The sequence below is a fragment of the Podarcis gaigeae genome (genome assembly GCF_964106915.1).
Source record: "Podarcis gaigeae genome assembly, chromosome: 12".
Classification (NCBI taxonomy): domain Eukaryota; kingdom Metazoa; phylum Chordata; class Lepidosauria; order Squamata; family Lacertidae; genus Podarcis; species Podarcis gaigeae.
The window spans coordinates 1,182,519-1,197,381 of NC_139688.1; the positions used below are offsets into that span (position 1 = coordinate 1,182,519).

The 14,863-nt window shown below is 47.0% G+C and overlaps 3 protein-coding genes across 3 annotated transcripts in view; 1 reads left to right on the forward strand and 2 right to left on the reverse strand.

The window, feature by feature from the left end:
• The window catches only part of LOC310827686 (uncharacterized protein), a 28,374-nt gene extending 16,508 nt beyond the window's left edge, over positions 1–11,866 (reverse strand). The window contains exons 1-2 of the mRNA XM_083703994.1: positions 11,790–11,866; positions 5,961–6,465 (exon numbers count right to left, since the gene is read on the reverse strand). Coding sequence (XP_083560120.1) covers positions 5,961–6,374 — 414 coding nt within the window. The 5' untranslated portion in view covers positions 6,375–6,465; positions 11,790–11,866. The remainder of the gene's footprint in view (positions 1–5,960; positions 6,466–11,789) is intronic.
• The window catches only part of LOC310827696 (uncharacterized protein), a 751,453-nt gene that overhangs the window by 561,451 nt on the left and 175,139 nt on the right, over positions 1–14,863 (forward strand). The gene's annotated exons all lie outside the window — the stretch shown is intronic.
• On the reverse strand, positions 931–5,411 carry LOC310827793 (uncharacterized protein). Its single transcript, XM_083704244.1, has 4 exons — positions 5,332–5,411; positions 5,077–5,163; positions 1,660–4,435; positions 931–1,306 (listed from the first exon to the last, which is right to left on the reverse strand). Exons 2-3 carry the CDS (start codon positions 5,108–5,110, stop codon positions 3,027–3,029), a joined length of 1,443 nt encoding a protein of 480 aa, XP_083560370.1. The 5' UTR covers positions 5,111–5,163; positions 5,332–5,411; the 3' UTR covers positions 931–1,306; positions 1,660–3,026.

Genomic DNA, 14,863 nt, shown 5'->3' on the forward strand with positions numbered 1-14,863 from the left:
GCCTTCTTGATGGTCCTTTTGTTTGGCTGTTGCCAAAACCAGACAAGAAGGAACCAGATCCCACGTGCAGCTGAGTCCCGTTCACGGATCGCCCTTCCCCGCAAGGCTGCGGGCCTGGCGAGTTGAAGGATGGGGAGGGGGTGGATGTAGGGGGGGGTCCCACCCCTTCAAGGAGCGTCCCTGTCCCACCCCCTTCCTTCCTTCCAGTCTTCTGGGGGCCTGATCCTGGCTTCGATGCTTTGGAGAGGGCCTTTGCAGGTGGGGATGTGCGCATGAGTCTGGGGGGGGGGGCTGAGCAGAAAGGAAGGCGGCAAGCGGAGAAGACTTTTCCTGCTGCCTGATCCCCCACCCCCCACCCCCGCCCTCCATCGGCTGGGAAGACATGGTGGCCCTTGCCGGTGGATCGGGGAGACAGGGGAAGGGGGAGTCTGTTCTTTTGGGGGCGTAGTTTCTTAAGAGAGTTAAAAAGAAAGGGCACCGTACAACAATGAGGATCTAGCGGGGGGGGGGGGGCTGTTGGGGCTCCGTGCAGCCTGAAAGTTAGGGAGAGCAGATTGAGGAGCTGGGGGGGGGAGCGGTTTCCTGCGAGTTGTGGCCCGTCCCAGGTGAAGCCCGAGTCTCTGGAGTCTGCACCTCCTCCTTTGAAGCCCAGAAAGAGACCTCTGCCACTGTAATCCACTGGTCTACAGATGCCTCAGAGGTTGAGACCCGGGGGAGATGTCCTCAAGGTCTGAAGTCCCAGGTCCTAGATTGATGTTGTTTAGTCGTGTCCGACTCTTCCTGACCCCCTGGACCAGAGCACGCCAGGCACTCCTGTCTTCCAGGTCCTAGATAGCGGTTCCCAAACCGCTGCCACCACCCCACCCCACCACAACACCCCTAGTGCCTCCTACCACATAAAAGCATTATTCAGAATAAAACACAATAAAATTCTAAACTGCAACAGTTGCACATTTATTCAAAATCCAATTAAATATACAGTGGTACCTCGGGTTAAGTACTTAATTCATTCCGGAGGTCCGTTCTTAACCTGAAGCACCACTTTAGCTAATGGGGCCTCCTGCTGCTTCCGTGCCGCCAGAGCACGATTTCTGTTCTCATCCTGAAGCAAAGTTCTTAAACTGAAACACTATTTCTGGGTTAGCAGAGTCTGTAACCTGAAGCATATGTAACCCAATGTAGCACTCTATGTAGTTTAATTAATTCATGACAAAACCAATGAACTTGATCAAGTGGTATCAGCTTTTCAAAGTCTGGGAGTTGTGTACACTGCCACCCCTTTGCCTCTTAGTGCCCCCCAGGAACACTAGGTAAAGGTAAAGAGACCCCTGACTGTTAGTTCCAGTCGCGACCGACTACGGGGTTGTGGCGCTCATCTCGCTTTATTGGCCGAGGGAGCCGGCGTACAGCTTCTGGGTCATGTGGCCAGCATGACTAAGCCGCTTCCGGCGAACCAGAGCAGCGCACGGAAACGCCGTTTACCTTCCCGCCGGAGCAGTACCTATTTATCTACTTGCACTTGGACGTGCTTTCGAACTGCAAGGTTGGCAGGAGCTGGGACTGAACAACAGGAGCTCACCCCGTTGTGGGGATTCGAACAACTGATCTTCTGATCAGCAAGTCCTAGGCCTTCAGTGGGGTGTCACCCATTGTGGGGACGACTGACCTAGAGGAGGCACAGGTTTTAAGTGTCAAGGTGGAGCATTCAAGGGGCGGAGCCTAAGGTTAGCGAATAGTGAGCCACATCCATTGGTAATTCCAGGCCACCCCTGAGACAACTTGTATGTTGTTGTTTTTTAAAAAGGGGGGGGGCTTATATGTATATCCTAACCCATAAATATGATATTATTATCATAATACTAATGTAAACATCTTTAGCCAACTACATTTTGTATTAATTTGTTCCAAATATTGACATATTTACAAGCAGAGTCTACGTCTGTAAGCAGTCTGTCCATAAATTGCAAGTGCTATCATATTATTAATCCGCTGATTAAAGGAGATCATTTCTTTGTTCTTCCAGTTCATCAATATCAGTCACTTAGCTACCATTTTCGTTGTCCCGTTAACTTGCATATAGTAGGTATCTAGTTCACAAAAATATTCTCTGCTGAAAATTTTAGTTTCTTCTACAAACCAGCACTTTCTCCCAAAACCTAGTACTGTTAGGTATATAAAAAGGTAAAGGACCCCTGGACAGTTAGGTCCAGTCAAAGACAACTATGGGGTGCGGCGCTCATCTCGCTTCAGGCCGAGGGAGCTGGCTTTTGTCTGCATACAGCTTTTCCTGGTCACGTGGCCAGAATGACTGAACCGCTTCTGGAGCAATGGAACACCATGACGGAAGCCAGAGCGCACGGAAACGCCCTTTACCTTCCCGCCGCAGTGGTACCTCTTTATCTGCTTGCACTAGTATGCTTTCAAACAGCTAGCTTGGCAGAAGCTGGGACAGAGCAATGGGAGCTCACCGCTGTCAAGTGGATTTGAACCACCAGCCTTCTGAATGACAAGCCCAAGAGACTATAAACCAATGTTTCAGGGAGACATTGTCCTTACCACATCTCCAGCATAATGCAACCTTAGCAAATCCTTTTTATACAGACCTCTATGTGGAGTCCAATAGATTCTAAAATACGTTCCCACTGTGCAGGTAATATTGACATTTCTCTGACTGAAGCTCCTTCCATGTTAAAAGCTTTGATATGGTTTCTCCCTTTAAGAATCATTTGGTGGACTGTGAGGGTGGCACTATGACTGAACCTTTTTCCACATTCAAAGCACTGATACGGTTTCTCCCCTTTATGAATTCTTTGATGAGAAGCGAGACTTTCCTTCTTGGTGAAACTCTTCTCACATTTTGAGAACTGATATGTTTTGTCCCCTGTGTGAATTCTGTGATGGGAAGTGAAAGTTACTTTATGGGTGAAGCTTTTCCCACATTCTTTTTAAATCGCTGTATGTATTCTTTGATGCACCCTAAGAACGGCACTCTGACTGAAGCTTTTTCCACATTCCGAGAACTGGTATCATTTGTCCCCTATGTGAATTCTTTGATGGACTAAGAGCTTGGCGCTATGACTGAACCTTTTTTTACATTCAAAGCACTCATAGGGTTTCTCCCCTGTATGAGTTCTTTCATGGGAAGTGAGACTTCCCTTCTGGGTAAAGCTCTTACCACATTCCATGCACGAATAAGGTTTCTCCTTGCTATGAGTTCTTTTATGGGAATTGAGATGTGAGTTCCGACTGAAGCTCTTTCCACATTCCAAGCACTGAAATGGCTTCTCCCCTGTATGAATTTTTTTATGGGAAGTGAGAGATAATTTAATGGTGAAGCTCTTTCCACATTCCATGCACTGAAATGGCTTCTCTCCTGTATGAACTCTTTGATGGTTCTTAAGGCTAGCACTGTGACTGAAGCTGTTTCCACATTCCAAGCAATGAAATGGCTTCTCACCTGTATGGATTCTTTGATGGGACATGAGACCCGCTCTCTGACTGAATCTCTTCCCACATTCCAAGCACTGAAATGGCTTCTCCCCTGTATGAATTCTGTGATGGAAAGTGAGATTTAATTTCTTGGTGAAGCTCTTCCCGCATTCCAAACACTGAAATGGCGTCTCCCCTGTATGAATTATTTGATGCGCTTTAAGGTTGACACTCTGAGTGAAGCTCTTTCCACATTCTAAACACTTATATGGTTTCTCCTCACTGTGAGTTATTTGATGGGAACTGAGGTAAGATTTCCGGCTGAAGCTTTTTCCACATTCCAAGCATTGATACGGTTTCTCCCCTTTATGAGTTCTTTGATGAGAAGTGAGAATTTCCTTCTGAGTGAAGCTCTTTCCACATTCCAAGCACTGATACGGTTTCTCCCCTGTATGAGTTCTTTGATGTAAAGTCAGACTAGTCTTCCAACTGAAGCTCCTTCCACATTCCAAGCACTTATACGGTTTTTCCCCTGTATGAATTCTTTGATGGAAAGTCAGATTTTCCTTCCGAGTGAAGCTCTTTCCACATTCCAAACAGTGAAATGCCTTTTCTGCCATATGTGTTGTTTGATGGGATGCGAGATGGACCCTCTGACTGAACCTCTTTCCACATTCCATGCACTGAAATGGTTTCTCTCCTGTATGAATTCTTTGATGGGACCTGAGACCTGTGCTCTGACTGAAGCTCCTTCCACATTCCAAGCACTGATATGGTTTCTCCTGCGTATGAATTCTTAGATGAAGAGTGAGACTATCCTTCCGATTGAAGCTCTTCCCACATTCCAAGCACTGATAGGATTTCTTCTTAAACAGATTTCTTTGGAGGGGAGTGGAATGGCAGCTCTGACTTACGCTCTCTATACACTCCAAATATGTATATCGCTTCTCCATTGTGTAGACTTTGTCATGGTCTCCCTTGTTCTTCATTTCGGAAACATCACCATCTGTAACAGAGAAACAGATCACAGCTTTAGAAAGAAAGGCAGCCCTCGATTATTGAACAATGCTAATTAATGCTTGGGACAGAGGAAGAACTGAAGGGAATTAAATGTAAGGTCTTACTACAAGCTTCACAGCTTTTGTTGACAGGCATTAATGAACATATTTATGGGAACCTGAGTGTCAGGAGTGGGGCAGCAATAAATCACACGAAGTAAGTGAAGTTAACTCTTTATGAGAAGAAACTGGCTGCTCAGAAGTGTCAGGCTTCACCATCACAGCAACACTTCTCAGTAGGTCTTGCCCCAATGACTCTAGGATTCTATGATTCCAACATCAGTCATCTCTTTGGTAAATCAAAAACTAACAGAAGCTACCTCAACTTCCCGAACGTCTCTAAAGCCTGAATTTCAAAACCTAAGCAGTTCGAACCAGCCAGATCATGATTTTTAAAAGCAAAACTGGAGGAAGAATATTTACAGACAAAACAGTAGCTAACTCTCCAGTCACAGTTCACTGTGAGGCTGTCAGAACACCAGATGCTGTGGATGTTGTTGTTTAGCTCCATTAAAACACTTGAGGTTCATCTCATAGAGATCCATACTGAATTTCAAAAAAGATATTGTAATCCAAAAGGCAGCCTTACTGAGAGAGTCCATAATCCCACGATTCTCCTCCATGACTTCCTTATGCAGAGCTCTCTGGTCAGGATCCAGCAACGCCCACTCCTCGTCTGTGAAATGAACAGCTACTTCTTCAAAACACACCGGACCCTAAAACAAAAAGGGAAAGGTCCCCTTCTTAGACAGCATACAGATTATCTACTACACATTGCTCTGTTGTTTTCTGCCTGGCTGCCCCATCTCACAGCCTCTTTTCCCACAATGCTCCTTCTCCCTACCTGATCTGGTTCCAGAGCTGATGTTTCTCCTCTGCCTTCATGCAAAGATGGAGGAAGGGGTCTTGGCAGCATCATTCTGTCACCTGTGAGAGACAAAGGGAAGTGGCAGGCCATTAGCACATGCTTTCCTTCGAGGTGAAGCAGTGCACCTCTAACTACAGGGGGGCCTTAGAAAAAGTCTCACCTACTGAGTGCCTTTTAACATTTGTATTTAAAAATACATGTCCCTCATTTGAGATCTTGGACCCAGGTGTCCTCCCCAAAAGATGAAAATAACCCATGGATTGGTTTCCAAATCCACAGAATGTGACCAAATGGAGAAAATAAATCCTTCCTCCTTACCCAGCGGCCTCTCTTTGGTGTCTAACGGAGGCCTCTCTGCCTGAGAGGAATCCAGGCCCATTTCTGCAAAGATAATCATTTCCTGAAAGAGCAACAAGGATTGAAAACAGAGAATGGAGAGGAAGATAAGATAAGAAAAGGACTGGGAGAGGCAAAAGCTTTAGGGGTACCCGATATCATTCCTTGGAGGCTTTCCAAAAAAGATTGGGGGATTAAGAGAGAATTTTGGGATACTCTCTCTCATGTTCAGAGCCCCTTTGGAATATCCAGAGGAAAGTCTCTCTCACCTGCTGCTCTGCCTGCTTCCTCTCCTCTGCCTGACTCAGGAGGAATCCTTCGGCCAGGGCCACCGCCTGGGAACTGGTCTCCGCTCCACATTCCCGCACCCAGCTCTCTATCTCCGGTGGAAGGACAGCCAGGAACTGCTCCAAGATCACCAGGTCCAGCATCTCAGCTTTCGTGTGCTTTTCTGGCTTCAGCCACTGACAGTCAATGTGGTAGAGTCGCCTGCAAACCTCTCGGGGTCCTTTTGCCTCCTGGTAAAACATTTGCCTGAACTTTTTTCTCTGTATATCTGAGCTGAGGGTGTCCTCCTCACCCAGGATCTTTTGCATGGAGCTTTCCCAGAATCCCCCACTGCTCCCAGTTTGGATGGCATGGCCTCTTCCTGCTTCAGGGCCAGCTGAGTCTTGCTCATCCATCTGGGCCCTCAGGAAGCTTCCAAGAGGTCGGAAGGAATCCCTTGTTCTGCTGCCCAGTTCCGTCTGTCCTAAGCAGAGGCGTCTGCAAATCCTACAAAGCAAATACATTGTTCTGTTATGAAATAGATACACGGTCAAGAGAATAAAAAGGCTTCCTGAGAAAGTGTGGGTGAATCTTGCTAGGAACCAGGGCTGGACTGAAACATAGCCCAGACTCTGAACTTTCTTTTTCCAAAACGGAAAAGGAGAAGCCAGCATCTAGGCCAGACACACCCAAACTCGGCCCTCCAGATGTTTTGGGACTCCCAACACCCATCATCCCTAGCTAGCAGGACCAGTGGTCAGGTATGGTGGGAATTGTAGTCCCAAAACATCTGGAGGGCCGAATTTGGGGGTGTCTGATCTAGGCCTTCTAGAAGGGAAATTACCATGCAAAATTTGCAGGAAACATAAGGAATTTCTGTTGAATGAATCTGCCTGGTTGCTCCTGCCTTTCAGTGTTTTCAGTCAAAGAATGAAGTCAGAACAGTGACTGACAAGTGAGTCATTTCTACGAGTGTAATTTTGACATTAGGCTATAGCCTCTGGAGCCACAGCTGGCGCAGCTTGATCTCGCCCCCAAAGGCACACTCTCCCATTGTCTCCTGAGACAAGACGGATACCAACCATCCCTGGGATCCTCAAGCGTTGCTCTCTGTCCCATCCCCACTTCAGGGCCCACTTCCTTCCTGCTTTTGTCTCATTTCCTAGTACCTGGAATCTGCAAAGTTCTCAAGGCAGGCTACCGGGGTGGGATCCCTTTTTCTTACCTATCTAGCCACGCCCTGAGGGCCAAAGGAAAGCACTAAAAAGTGAGTCAAGAAGGGCTCACACTCCTACTGGGATTGTAAGGGACAATTTCCAGCCCCGGCTACTTTGCCAGCCACAGTCCCCTTGGGACAGAGATGGCGTGGCCAGGATATTCCATGCTCAGGATGACATGGGGTTCTTGCAATGTCCTCTATGTGGAACTGCCCTTGAAGAAAACTGGCCCAAAATGCGGTGGCCAGATTATTGGTTAGGTCCCCTTTCTTTATAAATGGCATTTCTATCCCATATTTTCTCCAAGGAGCTCAAGGTGGCCTCCATGGGTCTACCCTGTCAGGCTTGCTGTCTCTCCCACATACACACACTCGACACGACAAGACACTGGCCATTAATTACTTCATATTTATTAGTCCATCACAAGCCCCAGTTGGAGCTCAGCAATTTCAGTCCTCGCTGGACGATGGAGTTGCCCGGACTGGGCCCCTCCTCTTCCTTCCCCAACAAGGAAGCCCCCACCGTTTCTTTCTCTCTTTCCTGGCCAACCTGTGAGTTTGGGGCGATTCCACCCCCCCTTACTTCCTCAAAGTCTGTATCACTATCAGAACTGGCAAGTTGCCTTCTGCCCCTCTGGCTCTCTCTTTCGTTTTTTCTCTGTGTCCAGAGATCAAGGGACTGCTGCTCCCTGCTTCTTCTCCCTCCCCTCTGAATTCCACGCTTATTTGTTCTCTCTCTGTGCCTGCTTTCATTTGCTGTCAGTGAAGGAACGGTAGCTGACATACACCTGCTCATGGAATCCCTCTCATTACAACCCTTGAGAGCACATTTAATTTCTGTTTTAAAAAGCTGAACTGGCTGCCATTCATTTCCGAGCCCAGTGCAAGGTGCTCATTTGAGTGCTTCACTTTGGCCCCCAAATATCTGAAGAGCCACCCCCTTTCCTACAGACCCTCCTGAGTGTGAAGGTTGGCCAAAAGAACCTCTTGGTAGGCTCTTTTCTTAAAAATAAAAAATAAAAACTCCATCTTCCTGTTCCCTTATTCTATTCATTAAATTTGTTAATTCTACGTATTCCATCAATTTCATCTGCTATTCCGCCTCTGGTTAGTATTGTTCCCTCTTTCTATTTTGGAGCATATGGCATTCTGGCTGCCGTACTTACTGTATGTAGGGAAACAGATTCTTTTGATCTGTGGGAACATCTGTTCCTAGTATTCTTAATAAAATGGTTCTGGACTTTTAATAAAGGTCTTTTTAAACATTTATTTCATTTAATTATATATCATCTCCCATAAATCTTTGGCTTATTTACATGTCCACCACATATGATAAAATGTATCTTCCATTTCTCAATGCTTCCAACAGGGACCTGATTCTGATCTATACATTTTTGCTAGATTACTTGGTGCTAGGTACCACCTATATATCATCTTAGTCCTTTTTCCACATTCCCGCCCCCACTCAATTCTATGTTATGTCCTACATCTCTCGCCCAGGGTATCTCAGCGGATTTACCCAACTCATCCTTTGTTTCCCACTCCAACAATAATTTATACATTCTACAAATTATTATTTTTTCTGTAATATCTCTAAGTTCCCTTTCAAATTGTGAACTTTGGAGTCATGAAACCATATTCCTTATCCATGTTAAAGATTCTGTTTAGTTGATAACAGTGAAAACAGTCTGTCACCGCACAGCTAACATCTTCGGGTTTCTTCTTTCTTGCTTTGTAAAGTTCAATAAGTCTCTCTATGTTGCCCATGTTCCGTCTTTTCATGGATATTGCTTCAGCAGGTGAAAGCCAAAGTGCTGCCTTCCTTTCAAGCAGGTTTTTAATATTTGTCCACTACAAATTCTTCCTAACTACATGATTCAAATAACTCTTACGTATTTTAGCTTTACCATGCCATAGACATGCATGCCAAGCGAATTTAGCATCCTGGTCCTCGTCTTGGTAATTTCACCCCCCTGAGAGATTTGGGTGGGGTTGGCCCAAGAGCAGGCATCCTGGGGGCAGATCCCCCATTGGGGGATTCCCTCCCCACAGAGGCAGCTCCCCCTCTTTCCCATGGCCTCTGACAAGAGAGACATGTGTTTTCAGGACCCAGCCTATTCCTCTGATTATTATTTGTTTTGACTTTAAAAAATATTTTAAAATGGTTGTAAGCTGCTCTGGGTAACAAATGGAACAGTGGTAACAACAGAAACAATAACAGACAAAAATAATAATAATCTGCAGCATCAAGCATGGAAAATAAAGAAACAAATAAAACCTCAAATTACACACAGAGCCTCAAAAATAGAGGCAGGCGGAGGGGCAGTTGGATTCTGCATTGAGCATTTGGCTTGATCAGGTTGATTTTAATTGAAACATAAATCATTATCTTTGCTTGGAAAGCCCCTCTCACGTTCCATCATAGAATCATAGAGTTGGAAGAGACCACAAGGGCCATCGAGTCCAACCCCCTGCCAAGCAGGAAACACCATCAGAGCACTCCTGACATATGGTTGTCAAGCCTCTGCTTAAAGACCTCCAAAGAAGGAGACTCCACCACACTCCTGGGCAGCAAATTCCACTGTCAAACAGCTCCTACTGTCAGGAAGTTCTTCCTAATGTTTAGGTGGAATCTTCTTTCTTGTAGTTTGGAACCATTGCTCCGTGTCCGCTTCTCTGGAGCAGCAGAAAACAACCTTTCTCCCTCCTCTATATGACATCCTTTTATATATTTGAACATGGCTATCATATCACCCCTTAACCTCCTCTTCTCCAGGCTAAACATGCCCAGCTCCCTTAGCCGTTCTGAATAAGGCATCGTTTCCAGGCCTTTGACCATTTTGGTTGCCCTCCTCTGGACACGTTCCAGTTTGTCAGTGCCCTTCTTGAACTGTGGTGCCCAGAACTGGACACAGTACTCCAGGTGAGGTCTGACCAGAGCAGAATACAGTGGCACTATTACTTCCCTTGATCTAGATGCTATACTCCTATTGATGCATCAATGGACGAACACTTTATATTTTTTTCACTGGTAACAAACAAGGAAAAAGGACTGTTTCACCCCACTTAATCTATGCACTTAATCTGCTTCATTGACTATGCAAAGGCCTTTGACTGTGTCCACCACAGCAAACTATGGCAAGTTCTTAAAGAAATGGGAGTGCCTGATCACCTCATCTGTCTCCTGAGAAATCTCTGTGTGGGACAAGAAGCTACAGTTAGAACTGGATATGGAACAACTGATTGGTTCAAAATTGGGAAAGGAGTACGACAAGGCTGTATATTGTCTCCCTGCTTATTTAACTTATATGCAGAATTCATCATGCGAAAGGCTGGGCTGGATGAATCCCAAAACAGAATTAAGATTGCCGGAAGAAATATCAACAACCTCAGTTATGCAGATGACACAACCTTGATGGCAGAAAGTGAGGAGAAATTAAAGAACCTTTTAATGAGGGTGAAAGAGGAGAGCGCAAAATATGGTCTGAAGCTCAACATCAAAAAAACGAAGATCATGGTCACTGGACCCATCACCTCCTGGCAAATAGAAGAGGAAGAAATGGAGGCAGGGAGAGATTTTACTTTCTTGGGCTCCATGATCACTGCAGATGGTGACAGCAGTCACGAAATTAAAAGACGCCTGCTCCTTGGGAGAAAAGCAATGACAAACCTAGACAAGCAATGACAAACCCAAACCTCTCCATTCTGAAGGAAATCAGTCCTGAGTGCTCACTGGAAGGACAAATCGTGAAGCTGAGGCTCCAAGAAGGAGAAGAGAAGACTACCTGGAAAAGACCCTGATGTTGGGAAAGATGGAGGGCACAAGGAGAAGGGGAGGACAGAGGACGAGGTGGTGGGACAGTGTTCTCAAAGCTACCAGCATGAGTTTGACCAAACTGGGGGAGGCAGTGGAAGACAGGAGGGCCTGGCGTGCTCTGGTCCAGGGGGTCACGAAGAGGCGGACACCACTAAACGACTCAACAACAACAACCACAATCTACGCACAATCCCAGGGGTCCTGACTAGGCGTTTGGTTATGTGATGCTCAGTGTTGTCTGTTAACTCTGCTCCGTGCTGTTTGCCCTTTTTCTGCTTTTGCTTAAACCTAATCACGAAGCAAGAAGTCAGACTCTGTCTGGCCTCTAATAATGAAGATTACGTTGTAGGTATTTCCACAAACCTGTTGTGCTGTTTTTGTGATGTACCAATGAAAGGGCCCCAAGCCCCTTACGGGGAAGAGAGGGGAGACTCGCCAAATCTCAGAAGGGCCCGCCGAGGCAGCGCCTGCGCAGGAAAATGAAAAAAAGGTCTTTTAGTTTTGGCGCATATCTTATTTCTGAATGTTTCCGTCCGGCCACAACCTCTATCAACAAAAGTGACAGCTGCATAAACCTAAATGCGGTTTCTCTGCTTGCCATTCTTTTCTCCACAAAGCGCAGAGCATCCATTGTTACAAAGGGAGGTAATTGCAGCCCTCCTGCAAAACCACCCGCCCCCCCCCGGCTTTGCAGGGAGCAAGGAGGGGGTGCAGGACCCTGGGGGGCACGCATGATCTGAACACGGCCCCCCTGCAGCCCTGGGACCCCCAAAGGGAGGAGAGAGAGAGGAGACTCACCCGATTGCAGCAGGAGCCACCCAGGCAGCAAAGCTGGCAAAGGAGACACACAAAACATCCACGCCCCGCTTGCAGGAAGTGACTGGGGAGGGAGGGGCTTTGGTTCTGGAAGACTTGTCCCCCCCCCATTCTTCATCTCCTCTCTAGGAATTCGGCTCAGTTCCTTTTAACCCTTGGCGAGCCAAAAATCCCAAGCTCACCCCCCCCTCTCTCTCTGCGTTTTCTTCCTCGCGCATTGCTGCCCCCCCCCCCGATGCTGTATTTTGGGGGATCTGAGCTGGTCTCTCCCTTGGCCAGAAAAAGCTTGCAGGGGAAGCGTGCCCCCCCCCGGCTGCATCTCCTTTCATCCCCATCCTTGCCTCTTGCTTGGCTGTAGCCAAAACCAGACAAGAAGGAACCCAGATCCCACGTGCAGCTGAGTCCCGTTCACGGATCGCCCTTCCCCGCAAGGCTGCGGGCCTGGCGAGTTGAAGGGGGGGGTTGAAGGGGGGTGGATGTAGGGGGGGTCCCACCCCTTCAAGGCAGCGTCCCTGTCCCACCCCCTTCCTTCCTTCCAGTCTTCTGGGGGCCTGATCCTGGACGCCCAGGAAGACACCTCTGCCACTGTAATCCACTGGTCTACAGATGCCTCAGAGGGTTGAGACCGTGGGGAGATGTCCTCAGGGTCTGAATTCCCAGGTCCGAGGTAAAGGTAAAGGGACCCCTGACCGTCAGGTGGCCGACTACGGGGTTGTGGCGCTCATCTCACTTTAGTGGCCGAGGGAGCCGGCGTACAGCTTCCGGGTCATGTGGCCAGCATGACTAAGCCGCTTCCGGCGAACCAGAGCAGTGCACGGAAACGCCATTGACTTTCCCACCGGAGCGGTACCTATTTATCTACTTGCACTTTGGCGTGCTTTCGAACTGCAAGGTTGGCAGGAGCTGGGACCGAACAACAGGAGCTCACCCCGTTGTGGGGATTCGAACAACTGATCTTCTGATCAGCAAGTCCTAGGCCTTCAGGGGGGTGTCACCCATTTTGGGGACGACTGACCTAGAGGAGGCACAGGTTTTAAGTGTCGAGGTGGAGCATTCAAGGGGCGGAGCCTAAGGTTAGCGAATAGTGAGCCACATCCATTGGTAATTCCAGGCCACCCCTGAGACAACTTGTATGCTGTTGTTTTCTGAAAAAGGGGGGGGGGGGATTATATGTATATCCTAACCCATAAATACGATATTATTATCATAATACTAATGTAAACATCTTTAGTCTACTACATTTTGTATTAAAAAGGTAAAGCGACCCCTGACCATTAGGTCCGGTCGTGGCCGATACTGGGGTTGCGGCGCTCATCTTGCTTTATTGGCCAGACCGTTATTGTCAAGATTCAGGAGATCTAGCCACAATAAATTCCCTACCAACAAGAAATGGTTTGACCGTGAATGCATCCAGGCAAAACTTATACTCAGGGAATGCTTTAAGGTCTTCCAGCAAAATCTACCAACCTTAAGACCCTTGAAACAGTACAATCAAAATTCTTAAGATCATTATTTGCTACCCCAAAGTGTACACCTAATGCAGTCTTAAGGCAAGAGGCAGGACTGCCCAGAGTGGAATTAAAAGTCTGGGAGCAAGCAATATCCCTCTGGCTGAAAATCCATTACAATCCTAAGGGACTGTCACCTTACTTCCTGGCCGCAGTTCCCTATCCTCCTTGGCTTATGCAAATAACTAACAAGATCAAACAAATTGGCCTAAACCCTGAAAATCTTTTTACTGGAACTCTGAACAAGGCAAAAGTAATTATCACTCAGAGACTCTACGATGTCGAATTACAACAAGAAGATGCCCTACTCCGGGAGACGTATAGATGTTTAAAAGCTTGGTCTAATTTTGCAGCTGCCCCTTACTTAACTAACATCACTAACGAAGCTTATAGATGGGCTTTCTCCAGGGCCCGCTTTGAGACAATGCCCTCAGCAGTGCTGTACGGCAAATTTACGCGGGTACCAATGCATGCGCGTCTCTGCCCCTGTATGTCTAATAAGGTGGAATCTGTCACTCACATCCTTCTATTTTGCGAATTCTATAGTGAAGAACGAGTTCAACTTATTTTGCCGCTTTTATCAAAATTTATACCCCTTCAACATTATTTGGAATCCTCCCCCGAAATTCTATGAAAATACCTTCTGGAAGATTCCTCAAGCTCAATATCATATGAGGTGGCCAAATTTTGCACTTTAGCAATCAGGAAGCGTAAATCTCTTTTGTTGAATGGCACACTGCGAAGTTCCCTTGTGTAATTTTTTTTTCTTGATGCTGTTGTTGATTTCCTTTTGTTTGATCTTGTGGTGTTCTGTGTCGCTGGCTTTTGCCGCAATAAAACTTGACTTGACTTGCTTTATGGGCTAAGGGAGCCGGCGTACAGCGTCCGGGTCATGTGGCCAGCAGGACTAAGCTGCTTCTGGGAAACCAGAGCAGCGCATGGAAACGCCGTTTACCTTCCCACTGGAGTGGTACCTATTTATCTACTTGCACTTTGACATGCTTTCGAACTGCTAGGTTGGCAGACCGAGCAACGGGAGCTCACCCTGTCGCAGGGATTCGAACCGCCGACTTTCTGATCGGCAAGTCCTAGGCTCTGAGGTTTAACCCACAGCTCTACCCACGTCCCTTTATTGTTAGTAGGTAGGTGTAAAAAGTATTCCCTGGCTTTCTAGTTTCTATCACTTGCTCCAGAGTCAATACACCTGTTTCCATTAAATTTTTCCATAGTACCACCTTTTTAGCAATTTTGAATATAGGGTTTCCCCACAGGGCAAGTTTGGCATGCGAGTAGAGATCAACTTTATTTTTATTAGACACAATACGTTCCATATCTTTCTAACTGACTTAGTTGTTTCTAGAGTCACCTGGGATTTCAAATATTTTGATCCTAGTACAGTGGTACCTCTGGATACGAACAGGATCCATTCCGGAGCCCCGTTCGCATCCAGAAGCGAACGCAACCTGCGTCTGCGCATGTGCAGGTCGCGATTCGCCACTTCCGCACATGCACGTGACGTCATTTTGACCGTCTGCACATGCGCGAATG

What these genes read in the sequence shown, in the direction of transcription:
- LOC310827793 (XM_083704244.1), bottom strand. Translation starts at nt 5,110, where the DNA reads ATGGAGGAGAATCGTGGGATTATGGACTCTCTCA. An exon ending in TGGGATTATGGACTCTCTCA is followed by an intron (nt 4,436 to 5,076) that starts GTAAGGCTGCCT and finishes TCTCTGTTACAG; the next exon opens with ATGGTGATGTTTCCGAAATG.